This window comes from Tupaia chinensis, unplaced genomic scaffold (assembly GCF_000334495.1).
Source record: "Tupaia chinensis unplaced genomic scaffold, TupChi_1.0 Scaffold148557_1, whole genome shotgun sequence".
NCBI classification, from domain to species: Eukaryota; Metazoa; Chordata; class Mammalia; order Scandentia; family Tupaiidae; genus Tupaia; species Tupaia belangeri.
Window position 1 is genome coordinate 2,119,691 of NW_006208406.1, and position 25,512 is coordinate 2,145,202.

General features: G+C 37.2%; 1 protein-coding gene across 1 annotated transcript in view; it reads left to right on the forward strand.

The window, feature by feature from the left end:
* The window catches only part of LOC102478777 (phosphorylase b kinase regulatory subunit beta), a gene marked incomplete at its 3' end in the record, with an annotated part of 137,069 nt that overhangs the window by 109,592 nt on the left and 1,965 nt on the right, over nucleotides 1-25,512 (forward strand). Inside the window, exon 7 of the mRNA XM_006170471.1 lies at nucleotides 2,440-2,555. Within this exon, the coding sequence (XP_006170533.1) occupies nucleotides 2,440-2,555 (116 nt within the window). The remainder of the gene's footprint in view (nucleotides 1-2,439; nucleotides 2,556-25,512) is intronic.

Below are 25,512 nucleotides of genomic sequence, written 5' to 3' on the forward strand. Positions count from 1 at the left end.
CCCCAGGGAAGATGGCCATGCTGCAATCCTTTCTCCTCCTTTGTCTTCTTAGGATTTCAGGCACCTACACAGGCACACACGCGCAGCCTAAGTTTTAAGTCTCTGGGGTCAGGACTTGAGTCATGGTCGACTGTGTGAGATTACGACGACGTAACTATTACACCATCTAATGGATCCAAAATCTAAACTTTTAAGACCATGAAAGAACTGATACCATGAAAATGACCAGGTATTTTACACAGGCAGTTTACCCTTAGGGTACATAGGCAAGGTAACAGAGGAAGGGGAGAGCTGAGGAGACCCACAACAATTTTTAAAGCAGAAAAAGTTTTCTGTGGGTATGTGCTCCTCCACTCTGCTCTATTTTTGTAAGACCCCAATTCCCCACTTGCTCTTTCCTTTACTGAAATGAGCGAGCTGTTCTTTGCCCAGATGGCACTGTCTCTGCTGGGGAGGAGAATGGAAAAAGCAGGGATTCAAGTGCCCCAGATATTTGTCATTTGTGACGTCACCTCTGTAGACTACTCCCTGATCAACCCTTGATCAATATGCTTGTTGACTCAGAGTTTATAGATTTTCTGGAGGCCCTGGAGAACAATAAAGACTCATCTTGAGAAGCTGTAGTTTCCTCTGTTCTGATTTCTCTACCAATTCCTTCCCATCTGTTATCTGTCTTCCTGTAATTTCTCAGTTTCTGGTCTCCTGGTGGAACCTTACTTTGGCTTTCTGTATTGGTATTGTTTCATTCTTAGAAGTATATATAATACATATGGAGCTGGCCCCATAGCACAGTAGTTAGGGAGCCAGAACACACATAGCAAACTGTGGTTTGAGTCTTGGCCCCAGTGACTGGAAAAGCACCCTGGATATGCACGCATGTGTTTGTAAAATCCTGAAGAAAGGGATGGAGAGATTGAGGAGAAGGGATTGAGGCCTGAGCATACCCTGTTAAGGGATGCTTTCTCTCGCTCTCATTTTCTGGTGAGTGGATGTACTCTCTGGCAATAAATAAGTATGTACATACATTGTATTAATTACATATATATATATATGGGATAGAAGTACAAGGTTTGTATTGCCATTTCAGAGGGATCTTCTGACAAAGAGTGGGCAGATGCATGTGTTCTATTTGCCATATTGAACTTAACATGACAACTAAATTAAAAACTTTGTAATCAGAGCCTATAGCCGACTTAAGAAGTTGCTTTTGTTGAAATAAATAAACTCTTTTCAAGTAAGAACTGACCATAATCTTTGCTTTTCATAGTTACTTTCTAGGGTAACTAAATATTTGAAGTCACTAAATGTGTACAATCTTACATGGAAGCTGTGACTCCTGGTCTGTTGTTTGGAGCCCTCCTCTAATTGTGAGCTTTGAATTTAGATCAGAACATACCCCATTAGCTATAGAAAAGGCAGGAGCTAGATTTGATGCCAGGAGGAAATACAGACATAGGACACTAGGTTAATCTACTATGGGACCGGCACTTTATAGAACAGAGAAACACATCTTTTTATCTCTAAAGTTTTAGAATTATTTAGCATTTTATGGATTTTTTTAAACTACAAATATTATGATCCAATGTAAAAACAATGATTTATATTTTTCTTAGCTCTTAAGATGCACAGTCCTTATAAACAGTAATAGATATAGCATTGAACAATTGTAGCTGGAGCATTGGGAGGATTTAGATTTTATTTCTGTATGGTATAATATTAAGTTCTCAGCTAAAGTGAGCTTTATATTAGAAAAACAAGTATAACAGAGTATTTACAGAATTGGAATGATCAGAAGACTTTCAATATTAAAAAAAAAATTGTGGGAGGCAAGTATATATTATACTCCATACCGGCAGGTTCTGTGCTCCTGGATAAAAACAGCTGTGGATACAGCCAGACTGCACCCATTGTTATGAAATGAGAGAAGAGGTGGCTCCCTGAAAGTGAGATGCTGAGGTGCTGACAGGTGGCGCTGGATTCCCACATGGCCATCTGTGGTTTGAGTCCCAGACCTGGTGGCTTGTTTTCTCTCTTTCTCTTGTTTTCTCTCTCTTTCTGTCCCTCTTTGTTTAAATTAAAAATAAAGAAAGAAAAAATAAAAATATAGTTAAATAAAAATAATAATTCTTTTTTTAAAAGTAAGATGCTAAAAAAGTTTTATCTGTATATTTTCCTCTTCACGTATAAGTAACCGAGAGATAGTTTAAAGTATACAGGAGGATATGCTGAGGTTATACATAAATACTATGCTATTTTATATTAGGGAATTGAACATTTGCAGATAATTGGTATCTGTGGGTGACTTGGAACCAATGCCCTATGGATACTGAGAGATGATTGTTTTTGGATTTCAAATGGCATCCAGTTATTCTCTACACTGTCTAATGATTCTGTTATCGCATATGTCCTTATGTGTTTTATTTTTTTGTTTTCTTTTAGGTCTCTTTTATTCAAAACCTCGTATTTTGTGTAGAAAGAGTTTACCGTGTGCCTGACTTTGGTATCTGGGAAAGAGGAAGCAAATATAATAACGGCAGCACAGAGCTCCATTCGAGGTAATTTACTGATTTCTGAGAGTTTTTAAAATTCAAATTTATGAAATTTAAATATGAATAAAAATCAAAGTATTAAATTGGAAATGTGGTTTCATGTTAATTTTTAACACTTTTTTCTACCTATGATGTAGATAAGATTCACTTAAAATTAAAGCAGAAGAGCCAGTCTCACTACCCGTTAAAAAATTCAGGAAAGGAGCAGGGTGTCTTTCCCAACTTCCGGAGGTGTCAGTACATGCATATCAGCCTGCATCATTAATCCACATCTTGGCCTTTTTGCTCAACCAAATCATTTTCTTCTCATCTTTGAAAATATGTTATTCGAAATGTCAAGTACTTTTAAATTTCCAAACACCAGTTGTATATGTGCTGCATGTAAATTTCCCTTCTATGTTGTAAAGCTGATTTTTATCCTACCACAGATTCTTATACCCCTCTTGTAAAACTTAACATTCTGTGTCATCTATAAGAACTGTAATTAAGGGACCAGCAGTTGGCATAACGGCTATGTCGCTGGACTCCCACATAGCCAACCGTGGTTTGAGTCCTGGACCCGGTGGTTTAAACTCACACCAGGCACGTGTGCATGCCCAAGATCTCAAGAGGAGAATGGAGGAGAAGGGATTACAGTGTGGCCATCCCCCCTGGGGGATGATTTCTCGCTTTCTCTCTGTCTCTCTGTCTTTCTAGCGAGTGCACATGCCCTATGGCAAAAACCTCTCAAAAAAAAAAAAAAAAGAACTGTGATTAACATTGAGCTATGGTTTAGTGTGTTTAAATGAGCAACAATAGCTGATTTACTAATTTCAGTAATTTATTAATTTCCTTTACTGCTTAGGGTTCAGGAAGTAGCTTTAGTGACTGTGATCACATTTTCAGCTGTCTTCATTTTATGTAAGGAGGTCACTTTTTTGACAAACAACAACAATATCAGAATGTAGCTAAATAAATTCTATCCATACTGTGCTAAAAGATGTAAGAATTTAGACTAAAGGTTCTCACTGTAGGTCAGTTTGGATTATTGAGAGTTACTTAAAGTGGAGAAACAGTGTAAGCAATACTGGTTAAGAGAAATCCATAGCTCTATACTCTTTTTGGATAGAAGGACTAATCACACCCAAATATTGAGGCTGATACAAGGTATTTAGTAAAGTAAAAATGGGCTCCAAATCACTAGCTATATAATCTTGAATAAGTTATGTAACCTCTGTATGCCTTAAAATAATAGCTTCGACATTATAGGGGTGTAATGATCAAGTGAATATATTATATAAAGCATTTGAATGTTTGGTATTAGTAAGAACAGGAATACTAGTGTAGTCACATGTAAGAACATTTTAATAACAAAAATTGAAGTCAAAAGAGACTTTCAAATTAATTCTGAAAGCTAACTATTATACAGACCTTTTTTCTATATGTTTTAAGATTAATGGGAGACAGTTTTTTATTTAGCCATATAGAGTAGAATAGTAGCAATCAATGAAGAAGTTAGTGAAGTAGAGAAATAATAAATGTCAGGTTTGATTAAACACATTCTCGTAAATACTGAAACTATGAAGATAATGGGTGTATTCCATCCATCATTCAAATTAAGTTTTTGTCCGGCCCATAGCTCAGTGGCCATATGGTATGCACTGGGAGTTAGATACCACAGGGCTGACTGCAGTTCAACCTGACCCTCACAGCTTGAAAAAGATGCTATGTACATGTAGCATGTATGCTCAAAATCTTGATCCAAGAGAATAATGGAGAAAAGCGGGTTGTGGCATCACCATGCTGTATTTGGGGTGGTGAAAGATGCTTTCTTTCTTTCTGGTGAATACAAGTGCCCTCTGACAATCAAAACAGAAATTAAGTTCTCAACATACCAAATTATTAAAGTTGCAAAAAAGGAAATGGATATTATTAGATAATTTTTACAAAATTTTGGCTAGTTCTGTGGTCTAGTAGTCAGATCCCACATTCCCAATTGCATCTTAGACTCACACACTGGACCTGTATGCATCAATGCCTAGAATCCCAAAATGATGGAGAAATGGAGGAGAAGGGATTAGGAATGACCACAACCCAACAAGGGGTATTTTTTCCTTCTCCCTTTCTCTGACTCTGAAGAGTGCCCATACTGGTTGGCTAATTTGTTTTTTAAACAATTATTTTATTTAATTTTATTCAGCATTACCATCATTATTATTTAATTTTGCCAGAGACAGACGGGAAGTGAGAAAGCAAGCCACCAGGCCCAAGATTCAAACCACGGTTGGCCACGTGGGAATCTAATACCTCAACCATCATGCTACCTGCTGTTCCCCTGGCTGGCAAACTTTAAAAATAATTTAGTTTTTTTAGTATTTATGATTATTGGGTTCTTTTCTTGCTTTTTAATAACCATTTAATATGTGCCAATCTGATCCCACAACCATTATTTTATTGGACTGTGAGTTTATCTGTTTTTAAAACTGTAGTAAGCTGAGAATAAACCTTGGGTAAAAGTTACTATTAACCCTAAAAAGTAAGGATGCCGAAAGATCTCTAGTGGAAAAGCAGAGGCTCCAAATTGTTCTCTTACAACTGAGGTGCCAGTTTTTAAATTGAATCATTAAGGATTTTATTTCAAGGCTTGAAAAATTATTATGTGTTGTTCTTTGCTACCTTTTGCATGCAAAATTAATCTTAATTGTAGCAAGGCAATTTTATTCAAGTGGATGGGAAATGAAGTTTACCATTAGGGTTTGGATGATAGGTTTATAAATTTAACATTGGTCTTCTAATTTTTCATGGTATATAACACTTTATAATTCCCAAAAAGAACTTAACATTTTTTTACTCCAAATATTTCTAGTCTCCACAAGCCTATTTTGGATGTGTTACCTCTGGTGCTAAAAGTATGTATTTTGAAACTACAAAAGAACTGAGCTCCATGGTCCTTGTGGGTGCAGTAATGGACATGGAGGTTAGAGTCTGGTATCTTTCAGTGCTTAGGCCTGGGCAGTGAAATGTAGAGTGGCTACCAGCTAGGGGTACAGTCAATCTCTTACTCTGTTTTTGCTGTATGATATCCCAGGCCTATCTAAGCCTAGTTGGATTTGTTCTTTACTGTTTAGTGTAATATCTTTGTTGTATTCTTAAGCTGTTTTTATAATTTCAGACAACTTGAATTATATAAGAATACTTTAAAAAAAAGTTTTTCACTCGTTTCTTCCATAAGACAGACAGAGAGAGAGAGAGAGAGAGAGAGAGAGAGAGAAGAGAGAGAGAGAGAGAGAGCACTCATCCCTAATACGGTTTTGACCATGGTCTATCCCCAGCCTCAGCTAGCACTGGCATTCCTAGGATTCTCAGGGAGGTCTTCAGATGTGAACCCAGAACTTTTCCATATAAGTCAGCCTCACAGAATATTGAATTATACCACTGTGCCACCATCTGGTCCCTATATACTAAGACTTCCTGTAAGTACTTAAAATTTTGTGTTATGATTTTCTCTGCCACTCTCCCACTATCTCTGTGCAATATAGTCCTCTTTAGTAGGAGTTAGAAATTAAAAATAGCACAAGATGGCTCTTTCTTTCATGCTCACTAAGGCCTTGGCCAAAGTGACTGATATTTTTCTGGATACATCCCTTTTAAGCTGTACCCTGTATCAAAGAAAATTTCCACACCAGGGTCCCTAAAATCTACACACATACTCTTCTGTAGCTGAAGCCTCCCTCTTCAGCTTCCATTCTCAGCAGTCTTTTAATAATTGCTATCTGTGGCACTGAACAGTTACAGAACATGTATTTAGGCCAGGCAGGGAATATTACTGCCTTTTATAGAGGAAACTAATGTTTAAGTTTTGTGATTCCCCTGCTCACTTAAATCATACAACTCAGTAGGTGGTAGAACCAGAACTGGATTCCAGGTCATTGACCCCAGATCCAAAGACATTTTTTTCCCCATGATATATTAATAATTTTTATTTTATCATAAAATTTTTAAAAATAATTTCAACTTTATTGAAGAAGGCTTAGAGATAAGATAGCACATTATTAGATTTGTTTTTCTTAAGGCTTGATTTATGGATGGATGTCTGTGTGGTTGAATAAAGTAGTCTTAATCATGAAGGGATGTTGTATTTTGTCAAATGCTTTTCTGCATCGATTGAAATGATCATATGGTTTTTATCTTTCTTTCTGTTAATATAGTATTATATTTATGGTCTTGCATATGTTGAACCACCCTTGCACCCCTGGAATAAAGCCTACCTGGTCATGATGAATAATAATCATTTTTATATATTGTTGGATATGATTTGCAAGTATCTTGTTGAGAATTTTTGAGTCTATATTCATCAATGATATTGGTCTGTAGTTTTCCTTTTTTGTCATGTCTTTATCTGTTTTGGGAATGAGGATGATAAAGGCTTCATTAAATGAATTTGGAAGGTTATTTCCTTTTGGATGTTTAGAAATAATTTGAATAGAATGGGGATTATCTATTCTTTAAAAGTTTTGTAGAATTCAGAAGTGAAGCCATCAGGATCTGGGCTTTTCTTTGTTGGGAGGTTATTTATTACTAATTCAATCTCATGGCTTGTTAAGGGTTTATTCAGGCTTTGTATGTCCTCCTGATTCAATCTTGGTAGATTATATGTATCCAGGAATTTGTCCATCTCCTCCATGTTCTCTTGTTTGTTGGCATATAGTCAGTCATAGTATCGTCTAATGATGTTTAGTATTTCTATTGTGTCTGTTGTAATATTGCCTTTCTCATTATGTATTTGATTTATCTGGTTTCTTTCTTCTTCTTAATCAGTCCAGCTAATGTTGTGCTGATCTTGTCAATCTTTTCAAAGAACCATCTTTTGCTTTCTTTTATTTTCTGTATAGTTTGTTTATTTTCTATTTCATTTATCTCTGCTTAAATCTTTATTATTTCTTTTCTCTTGGCATTTTAAAATTTTTTCTGTTGTTATTTTTCCAGTTCCTTGAGGCATGATGTTTTCTATTTGCCACTCTTCCATCTTTTTCTTATGCACACTAATTGCTGTGAATTTCCCTCTTATGACTGCTTTTGCAGTGTCCAATAGATTATGGAAACTCGTGTACTCATTGTCATTTGTTTCCATAAATCTTTTGATTTTAGACTCGAATTTCTTTGGTACTTGAGAAGTCATTAGTTGAGAAGTAGGTTGTTTAATTTCCATGTGTTTGTGTATTTTTGAGGACTTTCCCTGTAATTAATATTGAGTTTCTATGCCTTTGAATCTGAAAAGGCTTGATTTGTACCCTATCATATGGTCAATCTTTGAAAAGCTTCCATGCAAGGAAGAGAAAAATGTATATTTTGTGGTCTTAGGGGGAAAGTTCTATAGATGTCTGTCAAGTCCATTTGATATAGTACCATTTAGGTCCTGTATCTCTCTGCTTATTTTTCATCTAGAAGATCTGTCTAAAGAAGATAATGAGGTGTTGAGATCCCCAACAATTATAGTGTTACAACCTATCTCTCCTTTGATCTCTAGCAGTCTTTCCTTCATGTATTTAGTTGCTCTTGAGTTGGCCGTGTAAATATTTATAAGTGTTATGTCTTCTTGATGAATTAGCCCCTTTACTACTACATAATGCCCTTCTTTGTCTCTAGAGTTTTTGTCTTAAAGCCTATTTTATCTGAAATCAGTATCACGACTCCAGCACTTTTTTGATTTCTGTTTGCTTGAAATACCTTTTTCCAGCCCTTCACTTTTAGTCTATGCATGTCTTTATCCATAAGATGTATCTTGTAGGCAACAGATAGAGGGTTTCTGTTTTTTATCCATTCAGCCAGTCTGTCTCTGTTGATCAGAGAATTTAATCCATTTATATTCAATATTGTTATTGATATTTCTGGACATGTTCCTATCTTAAGTGAGCCATTTTCTTGGTTGTTTTTTGTGCTCTTTCATCTGTCTTTCTGACTTTAGTTTTCCTGGTATCTAATCCCTTCTGAACTTCTTGAAGAGCTGGTCGAGAATTGGTAAATTCTTTCAGGTTTTATTTATCTGGGAATGTTTTTATCTTTTCTTCCCATGTGGAAGATAATCTTGCCAGGTATAGTATTCTTGGTTGAAATTGTTTTTCACTTAACACTTTCAATATATTTCCTCATTCTTTCCTTGCCTGCTTTGTTTCCAATGAGAGGTCCAATGTTAACCTGATGGGATAACTTTTGTAAGAAACTTGACGTTTCTTTCTTGCAAATTTTAGTATCTTGTTTTTGTCTGTGGTTTTGGCCAATCTGGCTATGATGTGCCTTGGAGAAGATCTTGAGTTGAATCTATTTAAGGTGCTTTGTATTTCTTGGGTCTGGATATTTTAATGCCTCTTTAGGTCTGGAAAGTTTTCTTCTAGGATTTCATGGAATAGATTAACAATGCCCTTATTATTTTTTTCACATTTTGAGATACCAATTATCTGGATGTTTGGGCACTTAATGATATCTAGTTTTTCTTATACGTTGTCCTCATTTTTCTTGGTTATTTTCTCAATCTTTTTTATTCTATATCAGAGGTTTTGTCTTCTACATTCAAGATTCGATCTTCTGTGTGATCTAATCTGCTTTTAATACTTTCGAGGGAGGTTTTAATTTCCTGTATCACAGTCTTTGTCTATAACAATTCCTTTTGATTCTTTTTTATGATGTTTATTTCTTCTTTCAAATCGTGAAAGGATTTCATGGAGCTTGTTGTCTCTTTTCTCTTGTATCTCATTTAGTGTTGTCACTATAAATATTCTGAATTGTTTATCTGTCATTTCCATGAGTTTCATTGTATTATTTGTGGATGATGAGGAATTGATGTTTTCTCTTGGAGGAGAAACATTTTCTTGATTGGTCATATTACTTGTGCCTCTGTGATGGTGTCTAGTCATCTGGTGATTTATGCGTTCCTTCCTAAATTCTTAATTCAGAGTTAATTCAGATCATTCAAAGGCATGCAGAAGTAGGTGATTGGTAATTTCTTTGCCGCTCTATCTCCCTGATGCTCACCAGCAACCTGCACTGTTATCACTGGTCTTGAATGATTCAATGTCCTCCTGGTTTCTAGAGAACAAGTATGCCTGGGACTGAGCTGTTGAGCTTTAATTGAGGAAGATAGAAGGGATTGGGAGATGCGCATTGCATGCCATGTGCTTTAGAAAATACTGAATCTTAGAATTCAGAGGCATGTGCCAGTGTATAAGCACAGTCACTTTGCAACTTGATCTTCTTGTGCTGGGAAAGATGTCCTGATGGGGAAAGTGGGGGCTCAAGGTCTTTGCAGAGTCTAAATCAACAAACGTGAGAGTTCACAGGTGACTGGAGAAGGGGATGTGCCACCTGGTCTCTGCTGCATACCCTTCCAGCTGTGAGCAGTCACCGGGTTTCTGCCGCATACCCTTCCAGCTGTAAGCAGCTTGCCACATCTACAAGTTTACATTTAACAACATAATTTTCTTTCTCACTTTGTTAATATTTTCTTTAGAGAGAGATTTTTGCTATAGGGCACATGCACTCACTGGAGAGACAGAGATAGACAGAGAGACATAAAGTGAGAACCCCCGCCCCCATGTTGTATGGCCATGCCGCAATCCCTTCTCCTTGGGCATGCATGCACAAGTGATTGTTGTTAGTTTTAAGCCGTTCTGAGGTTCGAACCATGATCCATTATGTAGGAGTCTATGATGTAACCATTATGCCATCTTCTGGTCTTCATTTTGTTAAATCTTGTGTTTGCAGTTTATGAAGAAGTCTGTATAAGCAAAAAGAATGAAAATCTGATTTTTAAAGGTCTTTGTATTTTTTAAAAACAGTTTTACACTGTATTCTATTGGTTTTTCTATTAAGGAAAGCCATCCCTCAAATCAGATTAGTAACCACAATAGCACCACTTCACTCAGTTTCAGATACTTCTAGTGACCATTTTATTTCACATAGTGTTTACTATGTCATTTTGATATTGTATTCGTTGAATTGTGATAGAACCTACTATCTATCCATTCTGCTTAATTTTTGCCGTCTGAACCATTCATGGACATCCATTAAAGTTGTAGTGCTGTGAAGTCCTCTTCTTCCAGGAAATATAATTGGGTAGCTCAGGGAATTAAAGCTCACTGTTAATGAGCTGGAGACTGAGAATTTAGTTCTCATGTCTGCTAGTTACTTATGTGGATTCCATCGTGGGTTATAAGTAACTTAGTCCAAACCCATTATCTTTTATAGAAAAGCTTTGATTTATACAACAAACATTTTATTGCAGACTATCTCCCAAACAAATAGCACTTTATTTTAGCCCTTCTAAATGAATGTTAGAACAAACAATGTTGAGGTAACACCTTGCAAGAATCAAATGAGTAAATGTTCTCTTGATGAATTAGTTACCTATTATTAATATAGTCAATAGCTAATAATAGAATAATTTCACTTGCAGAAAATGCCTTGTGCCATTAAAACATTTTTAAACTCTTACAACAGTATATGTTGTATTTGCCAGTAAAATGTACGATGACACTAGGAGTATGTTTGGGTTTCTAAATAGCTTGCTGTTGACAAAGATTTAAATAACTAGTGAATAATAAATTAGCATATTTGTGAATTCAATTAAGTATAATTATTTAACCAATTGCTTTGGGAAACAAAGTTAAAATGGAAAGAATTCAATAAACATTTACTTTAAGTCCAAGTGCAGAGCTTATTTCTTTTGTAATGCTATATTTAGAAGACAGTTTCCAAGTTCATCCCACAGCTGTCTTTTTGTACCATTGTTAAAGACAATCATGAACTGGCTATGTTGAGTATCTCCTTCAGTACCAAATTTCTTATATATTTACCTTTTGAATGAGTTATTTTCTCTGCCCATTTCTACATTCTGTGAACAAGTCTTAAAAAAAATATGTACCAGGGGCCAGCAGTTAGCGTTATGGCTATGTTGCTGGACTCCCACGTAGTTGACCACGGTTCGAGTCCCGGACCCGGTGGCTTAAACTCACGCCGGGTACATGTGCGTGCATGCCCAAAATCCCGAGAGGAGAATGGAGGAGAAGGGATTGCAGTGTGGCCATCCCCCTTGGGGGTGATTTCTCGCTTTCTATCTCTCTGTCTCTCTCTGTCTTTCTGGCAAGCACACATGCCCTATAGCAAAAAACTCTCAAAAAAAAAAAATATATATATATATACATGTACCTCATGGTGTAAGTGAAAGTTTTCTGATTTTATTGTGTTAAGTAGACGTGTAAATGCTTGCACATTAGGGGTTAAGGGAAGCTCCTAGGTCATCAGGATAACACTCTTAAGCATGAAAGCCAGCTGACAATGAGTATTTTTACCCAAATAGAATATATGAATCCTTGTGATTTTTCTAACCCTGGGTCTAAGAGGCTAGAATTCTTGTGCAGGTATCAGGGCAAGGTGATTGACAAATTAAGGTGTATGCAAAATTAAGTATAATTGGCCTAATTATTCTGGGTACATGGTAGAGTTAAGAATCTGATTTAGGTTCTTTTCTGGTTACCGATTGTTGCAAACAAACCACTTGAAGCTCAGATGCATAAAAAAATATCAAACTTTTATTATTGGTAAGTCTCATGGTTCTCATGCTTGATTGGTGTTATGGTTTATATTGTGATTTGTCCCTCAAGGTTTCATGTTTTAGAATTTGGTGTTTGGGGGGTAGTGAAGCCTAGTGGGTAGTGACTGGTTCGCGGTGATTGCATTATGGAGGCACTAGTCTCATGAGCAGATTAATGATGTCTCCTAAGGCCTAGGTAATTTTTGCTCCCACTTCTTGAGAAGAGGTTAGTTTTGTAAGAGCTTGTTGTTAAAAAAGAAAGGGCTGTTAGAAGCGCTCTCTCTCTCTCTCTCTCTCTCTGCACATACCTTCCGTCTTCTCTGCTTTCATCAGCCATTTTGTGGGCCGACTTGATGCCAACTTGTACCTTCAGATTTTCCAGCTAACAGAATTATGAGTTAATAAACCACTATTTCTTGGGGCCAGCCAGGTGGAAAGATGGTGAAGGCAGCTGGATCCTACATGGTTGACTGTGTGATTTGATTTCCAGACCCAACGGCTTGGAAAATACACCAGGCATGTGTGTGTGTCCAAAATCCTAAGAGGACAATGCAAGAGAAAGTATTGTGGCATAGCCATCCCCCCGGGGGTGGGAGTGGGGGGCTGTTTTTCAATTTCCTTCTCTCTCCTCCTTTCTCTCCGTCTCTCTCTGGGCAAGTGCACATGCACTATAGCAAAGGACACAACAAAAATAAAACTCAATTTCTTCATAAAATTACTCAGACTTGGATATTTCTGTTAGTATTGCAAAAATGGACTAACACAACTTTGTTAAGCTAGGTGGTTCTTGCTCGGGGTCTTTTCTGTGTTTGTCCGTTGACTGGATAATGTTGTTGAACATCTTTTTATTTGCTTGATCCTTTGTCGTCTTTATATCTTCTTTGGTGAAATGTTTCTTTATGTCAGTTGCCCATTTTCTCTCTTTAAAATTTTTTTTCTTAATTGCTGGAGTGCATGTGCTTGTTAGAGAAGAAGAGAAAGCCCCGAAGAGAGTGTGGTTACATACAATCTTTTGTCTTCTATTCTGTCAGAATTTGGGGCACACACACACACACACACACGTACAGTGTATTTTAAGCCACTGGGGCCAGAATTGGAACTACAGTGAGCTGTGTGAAATCAGGCTCTGAGGCACAGCACTTAACCACTATGCGATGAGGCCAGGCCTTTTTTGCCCATTTGCTAATTAGATTTTATGTTGTTTGTTTTTGAGAATTTTAAAAATATGTTCTGGATACTAGCCACTTATCAGATATATGTTTTGCAAATATTTTCTCCCATTGATAACTTGTTTTTCCATACTCTTAATAAAGTTACAAGAAAAGTTGAATTTTTTTTTTTCCAAAAGGTAAAAATAAATTTTTCCAAAAGTTAAAAAGTCTTTTATGGGTTGTGTGTGTGGTATTATGTCTGATAATTCTTTGTCTAACTTTTGATCCTGAAGTTGTTCTTCTATGTTCTTTTTCTAAGTGCTATGGTCTTATATTTATATCCACAATTCACTGTGACTTATTTTGTATAAAGTGTCATTCTTAGGCTGAAGTTATTTTTTCTTCTTTCTTTCTCCCTTTCTCTCTCTCTCTCTCTCTCTCCTTCTTCCTGTCTGTGGTGTTATTTGGTCTACAGATGGCTCTTTCTTAAAAGGCAATTTTTGGGGCCAACAGGTGGCATAGTGGTTAAGGTACTGGATTCCTACATGGTTGAAAGAGATTTGAGTCCCTGATCTGGTGGCTTGAAATTCAGGCCGAGAGTGTGCACATGTGTGACCAAAATCCTGAAAAGGCCATCACTCTTGGGGAGTAATTTTTACCTCCCCTCTCTGTCTGTCTCTGTCTCTCTGGTAAGCACATGTGCCTGATGGCTAAAATCTTAAAATAAATAAATAAGCAGTAACTTTGGAAAATGTTGCACAGGTTATGTGGTTGTCTCTTTGAAATAATAGAGGACAACCTTTCTGAAATCATAGACGGTAACAAGCATAACTGAGTGTCCTAACCAGAACTTGTCAATTGGCAAGATGCCAACGTTTATACAAATAATAGGTATGCATAAGAGGTAACCCATGATTTCAGAATGCTTTGGAAACAACAGATTCTAAGTTTCTTTAGAAGAGCACATTAAGAATGGCCAATAGGTCTCAGATCTCAATCCTTAGGAATTATTAAAATTCAAAATCAGACACACCTGAACGTAAGGACAATCATTTTGAAGAAGCTAGGGCTGTAAGTGCAGCTCTAAAGATCATTTCAATGTAGAGATCACACATTTTGCACTGTCTTTGCTGCTATATTTCCTATTCAAAACCTAATAAGTAACCACAGGAAAGAACCTCTATAAAGGAATTAAATATCTGGGAGAGTAAGAGAGGGGCATTTTCCTTTGAAATAGGCTTGTGGGACCAAATGATAGATCATTTTCCCTTCTAGGACTTCAGTTTTCCTTTCTGTAATATATTCAAAAATTAACCCATTGTAACCCAGATAAAACAACAATCTGGAGAAAGCACTTTCATTGGAAATTTCCCCTCTTTGATTGCTCAGAAGGTGCAGTCCGGTTGCACATTTGTTGCAAACATAAACCAGAAGCACTGCTTCATGGATTATCAGGACATCTCCATTTACCCTTGACACTCTTTGAAATATACCAATTGGAATTTTTCCAGTGCCCCCATTTAGAGAACACTCATTTTGTTTAAAAAACAAACAAACAAACAAACAAACAAAAAAACCCCTCGATTCCCATTGAAATGCTTTTGTGCCCTTGTTAAAAATAAACTGGACATATTTACATTATTCTGTCCTGGGTTCCATGTGTTTATTCCTGCATCAATACCACACAGACTTGATTACTATAGGTATTTAATAAGTCTTGAAATTGGGTAGACTGATTCCTCTCACTTTATTGTTTTCACTGTTGTAATTCCTTTGATTTTTCCATATAAATTTTACTTCATTTATTTATTTTTCATTTTATGAGAGAGAAAATGAGAATAAAGGAGGGGAAAGGAAGAAGAGAGACAGAGATGAGTATATTTGACAGGATCTCATTGGGTCACAGTTCTTACGCCCTAGCCTCCTGATCAGCTGAAATTATAGGCACATACAATCACGCCTGCGGAGTTCAGGTTAGCCCAGGAATTAAACCTGTACCTCTCATATAACCTCCAGCTTCCCAAGTGGTGATGCTACCTGTGTACTGTCATGACTGAGCCATTTAAATTTTAGAATTATCTTGTCTGTATCCATAAAATGTCTTACTGGGGTTTTGATGAGATTTGACATCTTTCTTATGTTGAGTCTTAGACTCCAAGAACACAGTTTGTTCGTTTATTTCTTTAGGTCACCTTTAATTTCTTTTTATCAGCATTATATCATTTTCAGCATAACTGTCCTGTACATGTTTTAGTCCATTTATACCTATCTGTTATTCTTTTCTCCCCTTTCCTTTATGTTCTTTTCCTTTCCTTTCCTTTCCTTTCCTCTTTTGAGCAACTATAAATGGTCACTTTTAAATGGTCATTTTAAGATTTGATTTTCATGTGTTCGTTATATTATCCACCATGCCTACTCCATGGCCTGGTGAATAAGGTTACCAAATCCCACATGACTGACCCTGCATTTCAAATTCCAGATCCGACCCACCAACTTGAGGAATGCTGGTTTGTGCATTCTGCCCCCCCCATCCCATAAGGAATATAATTTATTTTCCAATGCTGATGTTGTATCTTGATACTTTAATATGCTCACATATTAGTTCAAAGGTCAAAGCTTTCCACTGAGTTTCCTCTAACACCATGCTAGTGGGAGAAGGAGGTTTACCTCATTGCTAACGGGTGAAATTGAAGTTTAGGCTCTCCATGTGGTCTCCACTGACACCTAGTGTCAAGGGAGGTGGTTCTTGCCACCCATTGGGTATGACCATCTTAACTTTCCCTTGTACTTCTCTGAGGCCACCACGGCTTGGAGGATTGGAAGTTATCCTTGATGCCTCTTGATAGATTGTTGAGTAGAGAAATCTTGGCTTCCCAATCATTCTTTGCTGGAGTAGTTGGAGTAGATTCACACTTATTTTTTGTTTTGAATGATCATTATCTAAAAGTTTTCCACTATATTAGTATTGACTTAAGAGAAATGCTGAGGCAAAGTAAGTAAAGCAAAGGAGTATTTTGGGACTATGGTTAAGGATAGTTTCCTAGGTGTCAGTATATTTAAGGATCTTCTGTAAAGTCTGAAATCTTATAAATTTTAAGATGATTTTTTAAAGGCATAAGTCACAAATGGAGAGAAGGGTTACATAATTGTTGTCAAGGCTCTATTGGCCAAAAAGCTGTAGCAAATGGTCTTATATAGCAGTGATTGGCTAAGTTCTACAATAGGGGTTTGGGGGAGCAGGATGACCTCATGGTTGCTTAATCTTAAGTAGAGACAGTGAGTCTGGCACATTGTTTTAACCACTGGGAAATATCAACATTTTGAAGGTTCTAGCTAATAGATATGACTTATAGAAGTGGATGTTCATTTTTAAGTCGTGTCTTGGGAGCATCTTGAGGTATTTCTGGGTACCATATCTCAGAGGCCTGGTGCCAAAGGGGGCACATTTTTAATGTGCACATCCCATGGCTGTCCAACTTTTATGTGCTTAAATTCAGTTTCCTAAATGGTCTCTTGGCCCCATTTTGAACAAAAAGGACCTTTATTTCTCATTCCACATTTCTCCCTTTTGATCCAGATAATTTTGTCAGAAAATTATCAATGATCAACCTCTGATGACATGGTTTATTAAGATCCCATGTGCTGGGAAGGCTTATTCCCAGAAAAGCATTGCTCACAAAAGGGAGTGAGAAAAGGAGTGATGAGTGAAAAAAAAATCCCCATTTTTGGCCACATTTGAACAACAAAGAGAGATGGTTAGGAAACAGAACTCAGGCAAGTATAATAATTCTTATGACTCCTCATTAAGAGGTGTTCAGGAGGGGTCTCCTGTAGTATCCAACTGAAGTACAATCATTATTTTGGTAGAAATAGTTAAGCAATGAACTCAACAGCATATTAAAATTTTATTAAAAATATAAGCAACAATAAGAATAATGAGGGATAGTAACAGTATTCTTAATAATAATTTTAGCCACCCAAAATCTGATCCAAATCATTCTTTTAATAAATCTCCTAAGCTAGGCCCAGGATCACATAAAGCATTGATTTTTCTCTTTCCACATGGTTAACAAGGTGGGTAACATTTGACGACACATTAGGTATATAGACACAATGTTTTGTTTGAGTAATACCACAAGTGTCTCCTTGGGAGTAGTGATAATATTGAGTGCCATGTGATTCTATAAGACTGCTTTTCTCATTAAAGACATTTTGGTATTCATCAAGCATAATGTTTGTTGAGTGTCCGCTAGGACCTGTTGGGTAAATTGAGTTAATGTTCTATGTGATGATTGCATCTTCAAGCCTCAAAGAAAGGAGGAATATAGAAAGCAAATACCAATGAAACATTGATTGAAGCCATCTGGCTTTTAAAAGTAGAGAATCAATGGGAGGCATGCCAGAAATTCAGACATGCCCCTGTGTCCAGGAAAAATCCAGGGTGCAATATCCTATCCAACTAGTGAGAAGTCAGGGCCAAAGATTGGTCCCTCAAAGCTGTTGGGTTCTATTTAGTGCTACCCAGTAAATGCCAGATTGCTGTTCCCAATCAGTTCTAATCCAAACATAGGCTTTCAAAGTCATTATTATAGCACAGCACTCAGGTGAGCACCACCAAGAGGGTGAGTTTTGTTTGTCTGATCTATTTTAGTATGACTGTTTTGTTCCCAATAGAGAGAACCAAAGAACTTAGATGCCCATAACCAAGAGTAGGCCCTATAAGCCCATCTGATAATAATACAATGGAGCCTTCAAAGCAAGAAGTAAATTCATCTTCAAGCTCTTATTCTGCCTTCTTAGATGCCAACCTAGTGGTTTCCTCATGTAAACATAAAACTATATTAAGAGTCTGATTTATGTGCCAAAGAAAAGATATGCTAGCTAGTGATATCAGAATCCTGTAAAGTCAAGAAATGGCTTCTTACAGAATATAGTTTCTTAATGCCTTCTAATCACTTCCTTGTGGGGATACCCACCAACAGAGTCTGGAAGTATTCAACACTGGCAACTGATCATAAGCCTAACAATCAAATGCATTTTCCTTTCCTTTTCTTTCTTTTTTTTTTTTTTTTTTTTTTAGTTTTTACTATGGGGCATATGTGCTCACCAGAGTGAGCGAGCAAGAGAGAGAGAGAAAGAGAGAGAAAGCACCCCACTGTAGGGTGGGGGAGAATGACCATACCACAGTTGCTTCTCCTCTTAGAATTTGGGCACACACACATGTGCAGCCGGCATATTTGTCAAGATGCTGAGTCCAGGACCCACTGAACCCAGATGCTTTTTAAAGTCAGCATACAATTGGTCCTGTTTGAAGAAAACATTAGAATTAATGGCATTAATACACAGTAGTATATGAAGAACAAGGAGGATTATATAAGTCAGTATGAGTGTTCAGGTAGCTGTCAACCTCTCATTTTTCCAGGTCAGGTCAAAGACCTCTGAAGCATATAGTGAAATTTGGCTGGTATTCTCAGCAAACCATTCAGGCACAACAACTCTCTTTAAATGAGAACTTTGAATCCATGGATTAAGGCCTTTTTGATAGGACAAGGATTGGTTAATCATATCTGATATGATCCTTTCCAACATGTTTGGAGAGAATTTTTATCTGATGTTTCCAATAAAGTCAGTCTCTAGGCTGGAGTCATGATCTTTCATGTCTTTGTGTCCTGGGACCTCCTGGAGTCTTTTATTTAGAATTTTTTGTTAAAAGAGTTTAGTAAGACTTGATAGTAATGGAAAGTGTCTCCATTGAGGAGAGCTGATTCTTATGTGCCTTTGCCCAGACACAAAGACCTGCCTATTAATATTTCAAAGGAAATAAGTTGATCTTTCTGAAAGGAGTGGGACAGGTTGAGCAAAATCAGTGATAGAGCCTTTGACCACAGATTAAAAACTTCCATGAGCTTTGCCAGTTGAGTTTTAATTATTCCATTTGTGTGTTCCACTAGTCCAGAGAACTAAAATGGCCAGCACAATGAAAATGTTGAAAAATTGGCCATATTTTGCAAGTAAACTGAATTATTTAACCAGTGAAATGCATCTTCTGGTCACTGTGTAGTTCAGAGGGAACTCCCAAAAAAAAAAAAAAAAAAAAAAGAACAGTATTTTCTTTTGTGATGCCAGCCAGCAGTGTGGTGAAGGTGACTGGATCCCACACGGTTGATCATGTGGACTGAAAAACATGCTGTGTGTGTATGTGTGTGTGTGTGTGTGTGTGTGTGTGTGTGTGTGTGTACATGCCAAAAATCCCAAAGGAGGGAGAAATGAGGGAAAAGGGATTGTGTTGTGATCATCTCTCATAGGGGAGGTGCTTTCTCAGTTTTTCTGGAAAGCACATGCACCCTTAAAAATTTAAAAACAAAATGGATTTTGCCTGCCATTTGGATCATGGCTCTATGCCATGGAAATGCTTCAGCTCAATGAGAAAATATGCACATCATCACTAGGATATATTCATACCCTAAAAATGAAAGCAGTTGGACAAATTCCAATTGGCATACTTCAAAGGGTCTCAAGGGTAAATGGAAATGTCCTCCCAACCGTGAAGCAGTACTTCTGGTTTATGTTTGGGACAAATGTACAACCAGAGAACACCTTTTGAGCAATCAAAGAGGGGAGATTGCCAATGATACTACTTTCTCCAGACTGTTGTTTTATCTTGGTTACAATGAGCTAATTCCTGAATATATTGCAGAAAGGGTAACTCAAGTCCTAGAGAGAATTTTTTTAAGGGAGATTTTTGCCACAGGGCGCATGTACTCGCCCGAGAGACAGAGAGAGACAGAGAGACAGAACGTGAGAAATCACCCCCCAGTGAAGATGGCCACATCACTGTCCCTCCTCCCCATTCTCCTCTTGGGATTTAAAGCACATACACACCCGCACCTGGCATGAGTTTTAAGCTGCTGGGCCAGGAACTCAAACCACAGTCCACTACATGGGAGTCCAGCGATGTAACCATTCCGCCATCTGCTGGTCCCCCTAGAAAGAAAATATTCTATTATTTGGCCCCAGAAACCTGTTTCAGAGGAATATACCCCTCTACTAGTTTTTCAGAGCTTTAATTTCCTTTTAGAGGTCCTTTCCTATGGTTCCTTTAATAGGTTTTTGAATGGGACATGCAGCTGCAAAGACAGGGCAAAATGTTTGGTCTCTACATTGGAAAGATCTTTAGAACTGCACTTTATGGTTGTAGCTATTTCAAAATGATTGTCCTTTCATTCATATATGTCTAGTTTTGAATATTCAGGAATTTTAATAATGGTTAAGGATTGATATCTGAGACCTGCTGGCCATTCTTAATGGGCTATTCTGAAGAAACTCAGAATCTCTCGTTTCCAAAGCATTCTGAAATCATGGACTACTCCTCGTGTGTACCTATTGATTGTATAAATGTTGGCATCTTTATTCTCTGCCAACTGTCAATCTCTGGTTAGGGCTCTTGGTTATGCTTATGTGCTAACTTTGCATCTGAAAAAGGGTTGTCCTCTATGATTTCAAAGAGACAACCACATAACTTGTGTGATATTTTCCAAAATTATCTTTTAAATAAGAGTCATCTGTAGACCAGATTACACCAGTATTATCTGTAGGCATTTACTGTAAATCTTATCTGGTGGTGAAAACAGACAGGGTAACAGTCACAAAGCATCTCATCAGAAGACAATTGTAAGAGGGTTGTGTGGTTGAGATTACTATAGGAAGAGATGGTGATATTAATTGACATCAAGAAAAGGACTTTATGTGAGGCACGTCTGCTGACAGAATAATGCTGAGTATGATGAGAGTTAAAGAGTGTTTCCACAGAACAGGAAACAAAATAATAAAGGGGGAACCCATAAAAAAATAATTAACAGTTTTGAAAAGCTGAGCAGTGGCTGAGGTTTATTTCATGCAGGGTAGCAAACTTTTAGCTACTGTATCTAGTTGCTGAATATAGTATCCCACAGGTCTGTTCTTGTCCCCATGTCTTTGAGGACTACTAAGATATTTCCCTTATTTTTATGTACAAATACAGAAAAAAGGAAGTTGTAATTGGGATGTCCCTGAGCTGGGGCATTAAAAAGACTACCTTATGGTTTTCATACTTAGAGTTTATATGAAAAATGGTACAACTATAGTACACCTTTTGAACAAATGAAAATTTAGCATGTAAAAGATTAAGTTACTAACTGAAAGTTAGTCACTTTCTACAGTATTTGAATAGTCCTAACAACTTGGAGTTTTACTTATTTATTTATTTTTTAATTTTTTGTAAAAGGGATAGGAAAAGCTAGAAATCTCTTAATTCTGTCCATGTTTATTAAAAATACTTCTGACATTTACTGTCCCAGGTATTTCACTTAATTTGACCAAACTGAAGTTTGTCCTTAGAGATTTTATGTCTATTTAGGGTTAATTGTTTCAACAGATCTATGCTACTGTCTCTAGAAGCCTGAAAATTCAAACAACAAAGATCTTCTCCGTACTATATAATTGCGGAGCCACTAGGAAGTCTAGATCAGCTCGGTCGGACTTTAATATCTGAGAAAAGTACCCAGGGCTCTCAGCATACCTGTACAGAGGTATGATCTAGTTATACTCCCAGTCACTCAGGTAAAAAGTGAATAGATGCTTGACTATACTGGAATACTAAGGAAAGCACTACAGAGGTCACTAACTGTGAATACTTTATATTTGGTAGGGATGGCTATCAGAAGACTATAGGTATTTGGTACTACTGATATCTTGCTAATAATTAATATTGTGACTATTAATTGCTCTTAAGTCTAACATAAAACATAAACCTTTTTCATTTGGTTTTTTGAAGGAAGGATTAGGGTTTAATAGACTGATGCAAGTGATAATTAGCTTTATAACTCTGATTGCTGCTAGTTTTAAAGAATGTTATTTAATGCTAGCCAAAGGTTTAGATTAATTTACTTCTGTTTTAATAGAATTGCTGGAAAAAAAAAAAATATATATATATACATACAGTTGGGATTGTGGGATTGTAAATGGTCCTGGAAGGTTTGCAGTAAGTTATTAGTGTCATTACTGTATTTTAAAATTTTGTTGAATTTTATGGCCATGGTTTTGTCTTTGTTCAGTTGTTTTGTTGTTGTTCCTGCATCTTTTGTTTCACATTTAAGAACATTTCTCCTTTTTGAGAGGAGATGTATATATTGTGGAGCACTAGAAAGTGTGTACCAAGAAGATTTATGGGAGCTAAAGGGACAAAGAAGAAGGATTGAAGATCACTAATGTCTCTATTTGAAATTCTAAGAATTAAGATTTATTGGGAACCAGCAGGTGGCCAGGAGGTTAAAGGTGCTGGACTCCCACATGGCGGACCATGGTTTGAGTCTTGGACCTGGTGGCTTGCTTTCTCACTTTCTCTCTCTCTTTCTCTCTCTCTCTCACTCTTTCTCTTTAGTCAAATTAAAATAAATGAATAAATAAAGTTAAAATATTTTTTAAAAAGATTCATGCCAAAGATTTATCAATAGTCATAGTTCTCCCATCATTTGAATAGTTTTACTGCTCTGAAGAAAGGGGCAGGGTAACATTGTGGGGTCCAGAGCAGAAAGAGGACCCAGTATCAGTGAGGACATGAGTCTGTTCTCCATTTATCAGAACATCCACTTCTAGTGTATTTTTAAGGAGAAACAAAAAGGCTCTTTTTTGCTCCTTAGAAAAGTCCTTTTCTCTCGAGCAGGTTTCTTTTCTTGCTGTCATTTAAAGTTCTTGCAATCATTTTTAAAATGTCCTTGCCTTTTGCAATAAAACAAATTCCTCTTTGGTCATTTGGAACTCTGACTTTTCTTGAAAGGGTTTGTTTAGCTAGTCAGCTGTTGGAATTGTAAGTGGATGACCTTAGATCCTTATTTATTCATTTTTCTTTCTTTTGAAAGCTTTACAAAGCTGATTGGCCAGGTCATGAGTTTGGATGGTTGCCCAGTTAACTTATCTTTTAACGAAAATGATAAGGCCTTAATCTAATCTATTGAGAAAGGTAGAATTTAGGGGAGTGTCTTTTGCTGATTTTGAAATTTTGCCTCATCACACCAGCATACTATTTGAATGTTTTTTTTTTTTCAAATAATACAAAATAGTTAAGGACTGGTTCATCAGGCCTTTTTCACATTATTGGATTTTATTCTGATCAATGTTCTTTGGTAATATTTGTGTTATAGCATGAGGAAGATGCTTTGCCATGTTACAGACTTGTTCTTGTTCCTCTTCAGTATTTCTATTAACATTCTCTATGAGATTGTTACAACTGGCTCTTTTAGCTATTCCATGGCTCTTCTTTCTGATACCATTATGTGGATGAATTGAAAGAAGTCAGAATACCCACATTCATAGATTTAAATCAACTTCTCTAGCAAAACCTAAGGGGTCCTCAGTTGGGTCTAGCTCGGTCTCATGGGCTGTATTCTAAGGCTGGCTCTCCTCTCCCCATTATGGCTTTACTTTGAAAGGACAGTCAAAATAGTGGGTTCAGAAGATAGCCATGGAGTCTGTTGAGTGTCCTCTGTTGGAACTGGAGGTGAAGGTGAGAGAGAAGATAGTTCAGGACATGGAGATCAGACAGAGAGGGCAGAGAGGTGCCAGAGAGGGCACGCTGTGAAGAAATAGAAGCTTCTAACATTTTTTTAAATTCTGAAATAGTTTCTGGTAACTTTTTATTTACCTCCTGAAGAGAGGCAATTTTATTTAAATCTTTTTTGGAGGTACCTAAATACCTTTGAAATGAATTTTTCCACCCAATTTGCTTGGTTCCATAACCAGCTTTTATCAGTTACATGCACAAATATACCAATTTGAGAGTTTCAAAAGATCCCATTTGGGTCAATGCAGGTTGAGGTCGATTCAATTTATGTGGGCCCATTTTCCTAAGTATTTTCAAAGTATTATACATAAATCCAGTGGGAGCGCCCATGGGTGGTTGCCCTTTAAGGACAACCTCTGTTTTGGATGAGCAATTTTCTGTAATTTAGAAGCCTTTTCAAAAATGATCCCGAAGACAGGATAGTGTGTCAGGTCAGGGTGTGCTGTTTTGCAGTCGGCCTTCCACAAAGTGTGCCTTCTGAGTCATAAATTGTTTTCTTATGTGTCTAAAAACTTCTTATCATCTTGAGACCAGCAGGTGGCATGGTGGTTAAGGGTACTGGACTCCCACATGGCTGACCACAGTTAGAGTCTGCTCTCTCCCTTTCTGGTCAAATTTTAATTAATTAATTAATTAATAGAATTAAATAAAATAATTCTTAAAAAATGAAAAAAACCCAAAAACTTCTGATCATCTCATGACAGAACCCAAAGAACTAAGATACCAGTCTTTGTATGTTCATTTCCAGCTGGGCTGAAAGTCCCTACAGACAATGTTTCAGCGAGGAGCCCTCATGAGGCCACATCATAGACAAACATCCCAAGGCCCTTCACTAAGTGTTTGCTTGCCTAGAGCACCCAGCTGGGCTAGAGGGAGCAAAATGTCTTAGTTTCTGGGTGAGGAAGTCCCTCATCTGCTTCTCAGTTTAGCAAGATTTGGTCACAAATGAAACAAGGCAAATCTGAATTAAGTGACAAGACATAGCTGTGATTTTAAAGCACGTTATATAACTTTTTTCAAAAATGAAACCAAAAGCACTGTGCCTGGACTGCCTAAGGCAGGTGACTTTACCTTATGTCCTAAAGCAAAGTTAACCTTCTGCCAAAAGGTAAAGTCAGTTTCTGCTATAAAGAAAAGGGAAGAAAGAAAGAATTTATGTACCTGGATTTTCTGTCAGAGACAAAGATGGAAGCCCTCATTCCTAGGAAAAGGAGATTTTTAAAAAACAGCCTGGGGTGGGACCAGCAGTTGGCTCAATGGCTATGTCTCTGGACTCCCATGTAGTCGACCACAGTTCGAGTTCCAGACCCAGTGGCTTAAACTCACACCAGGCACGTGTGTGCGTGCATGCCCAAGATCCTGAGAGGAGAACGGAGGAGAAGGGATTGCGGCATGGCCATCCCCTAGCGCATGCGCCCTATAGCAAAAACCTCTCCCTGCCTCCCCCACCAATCACCGAAAAAAGAAAGCCTGAAAAATCTAGACCTTAACCAAAAGAAGGGCAGCTCAGATTCGGGAGAACTCAGCACTTTGATCTGTGAAGTCTCAAGTTAGAGGCACATGATAGATTTGTGAGCTAATACCTAGCACCAAGTATGGAGGAGGACACTGGGTGGTCAGGGGACAGTCACTCCGAATCTTACCAGGAAT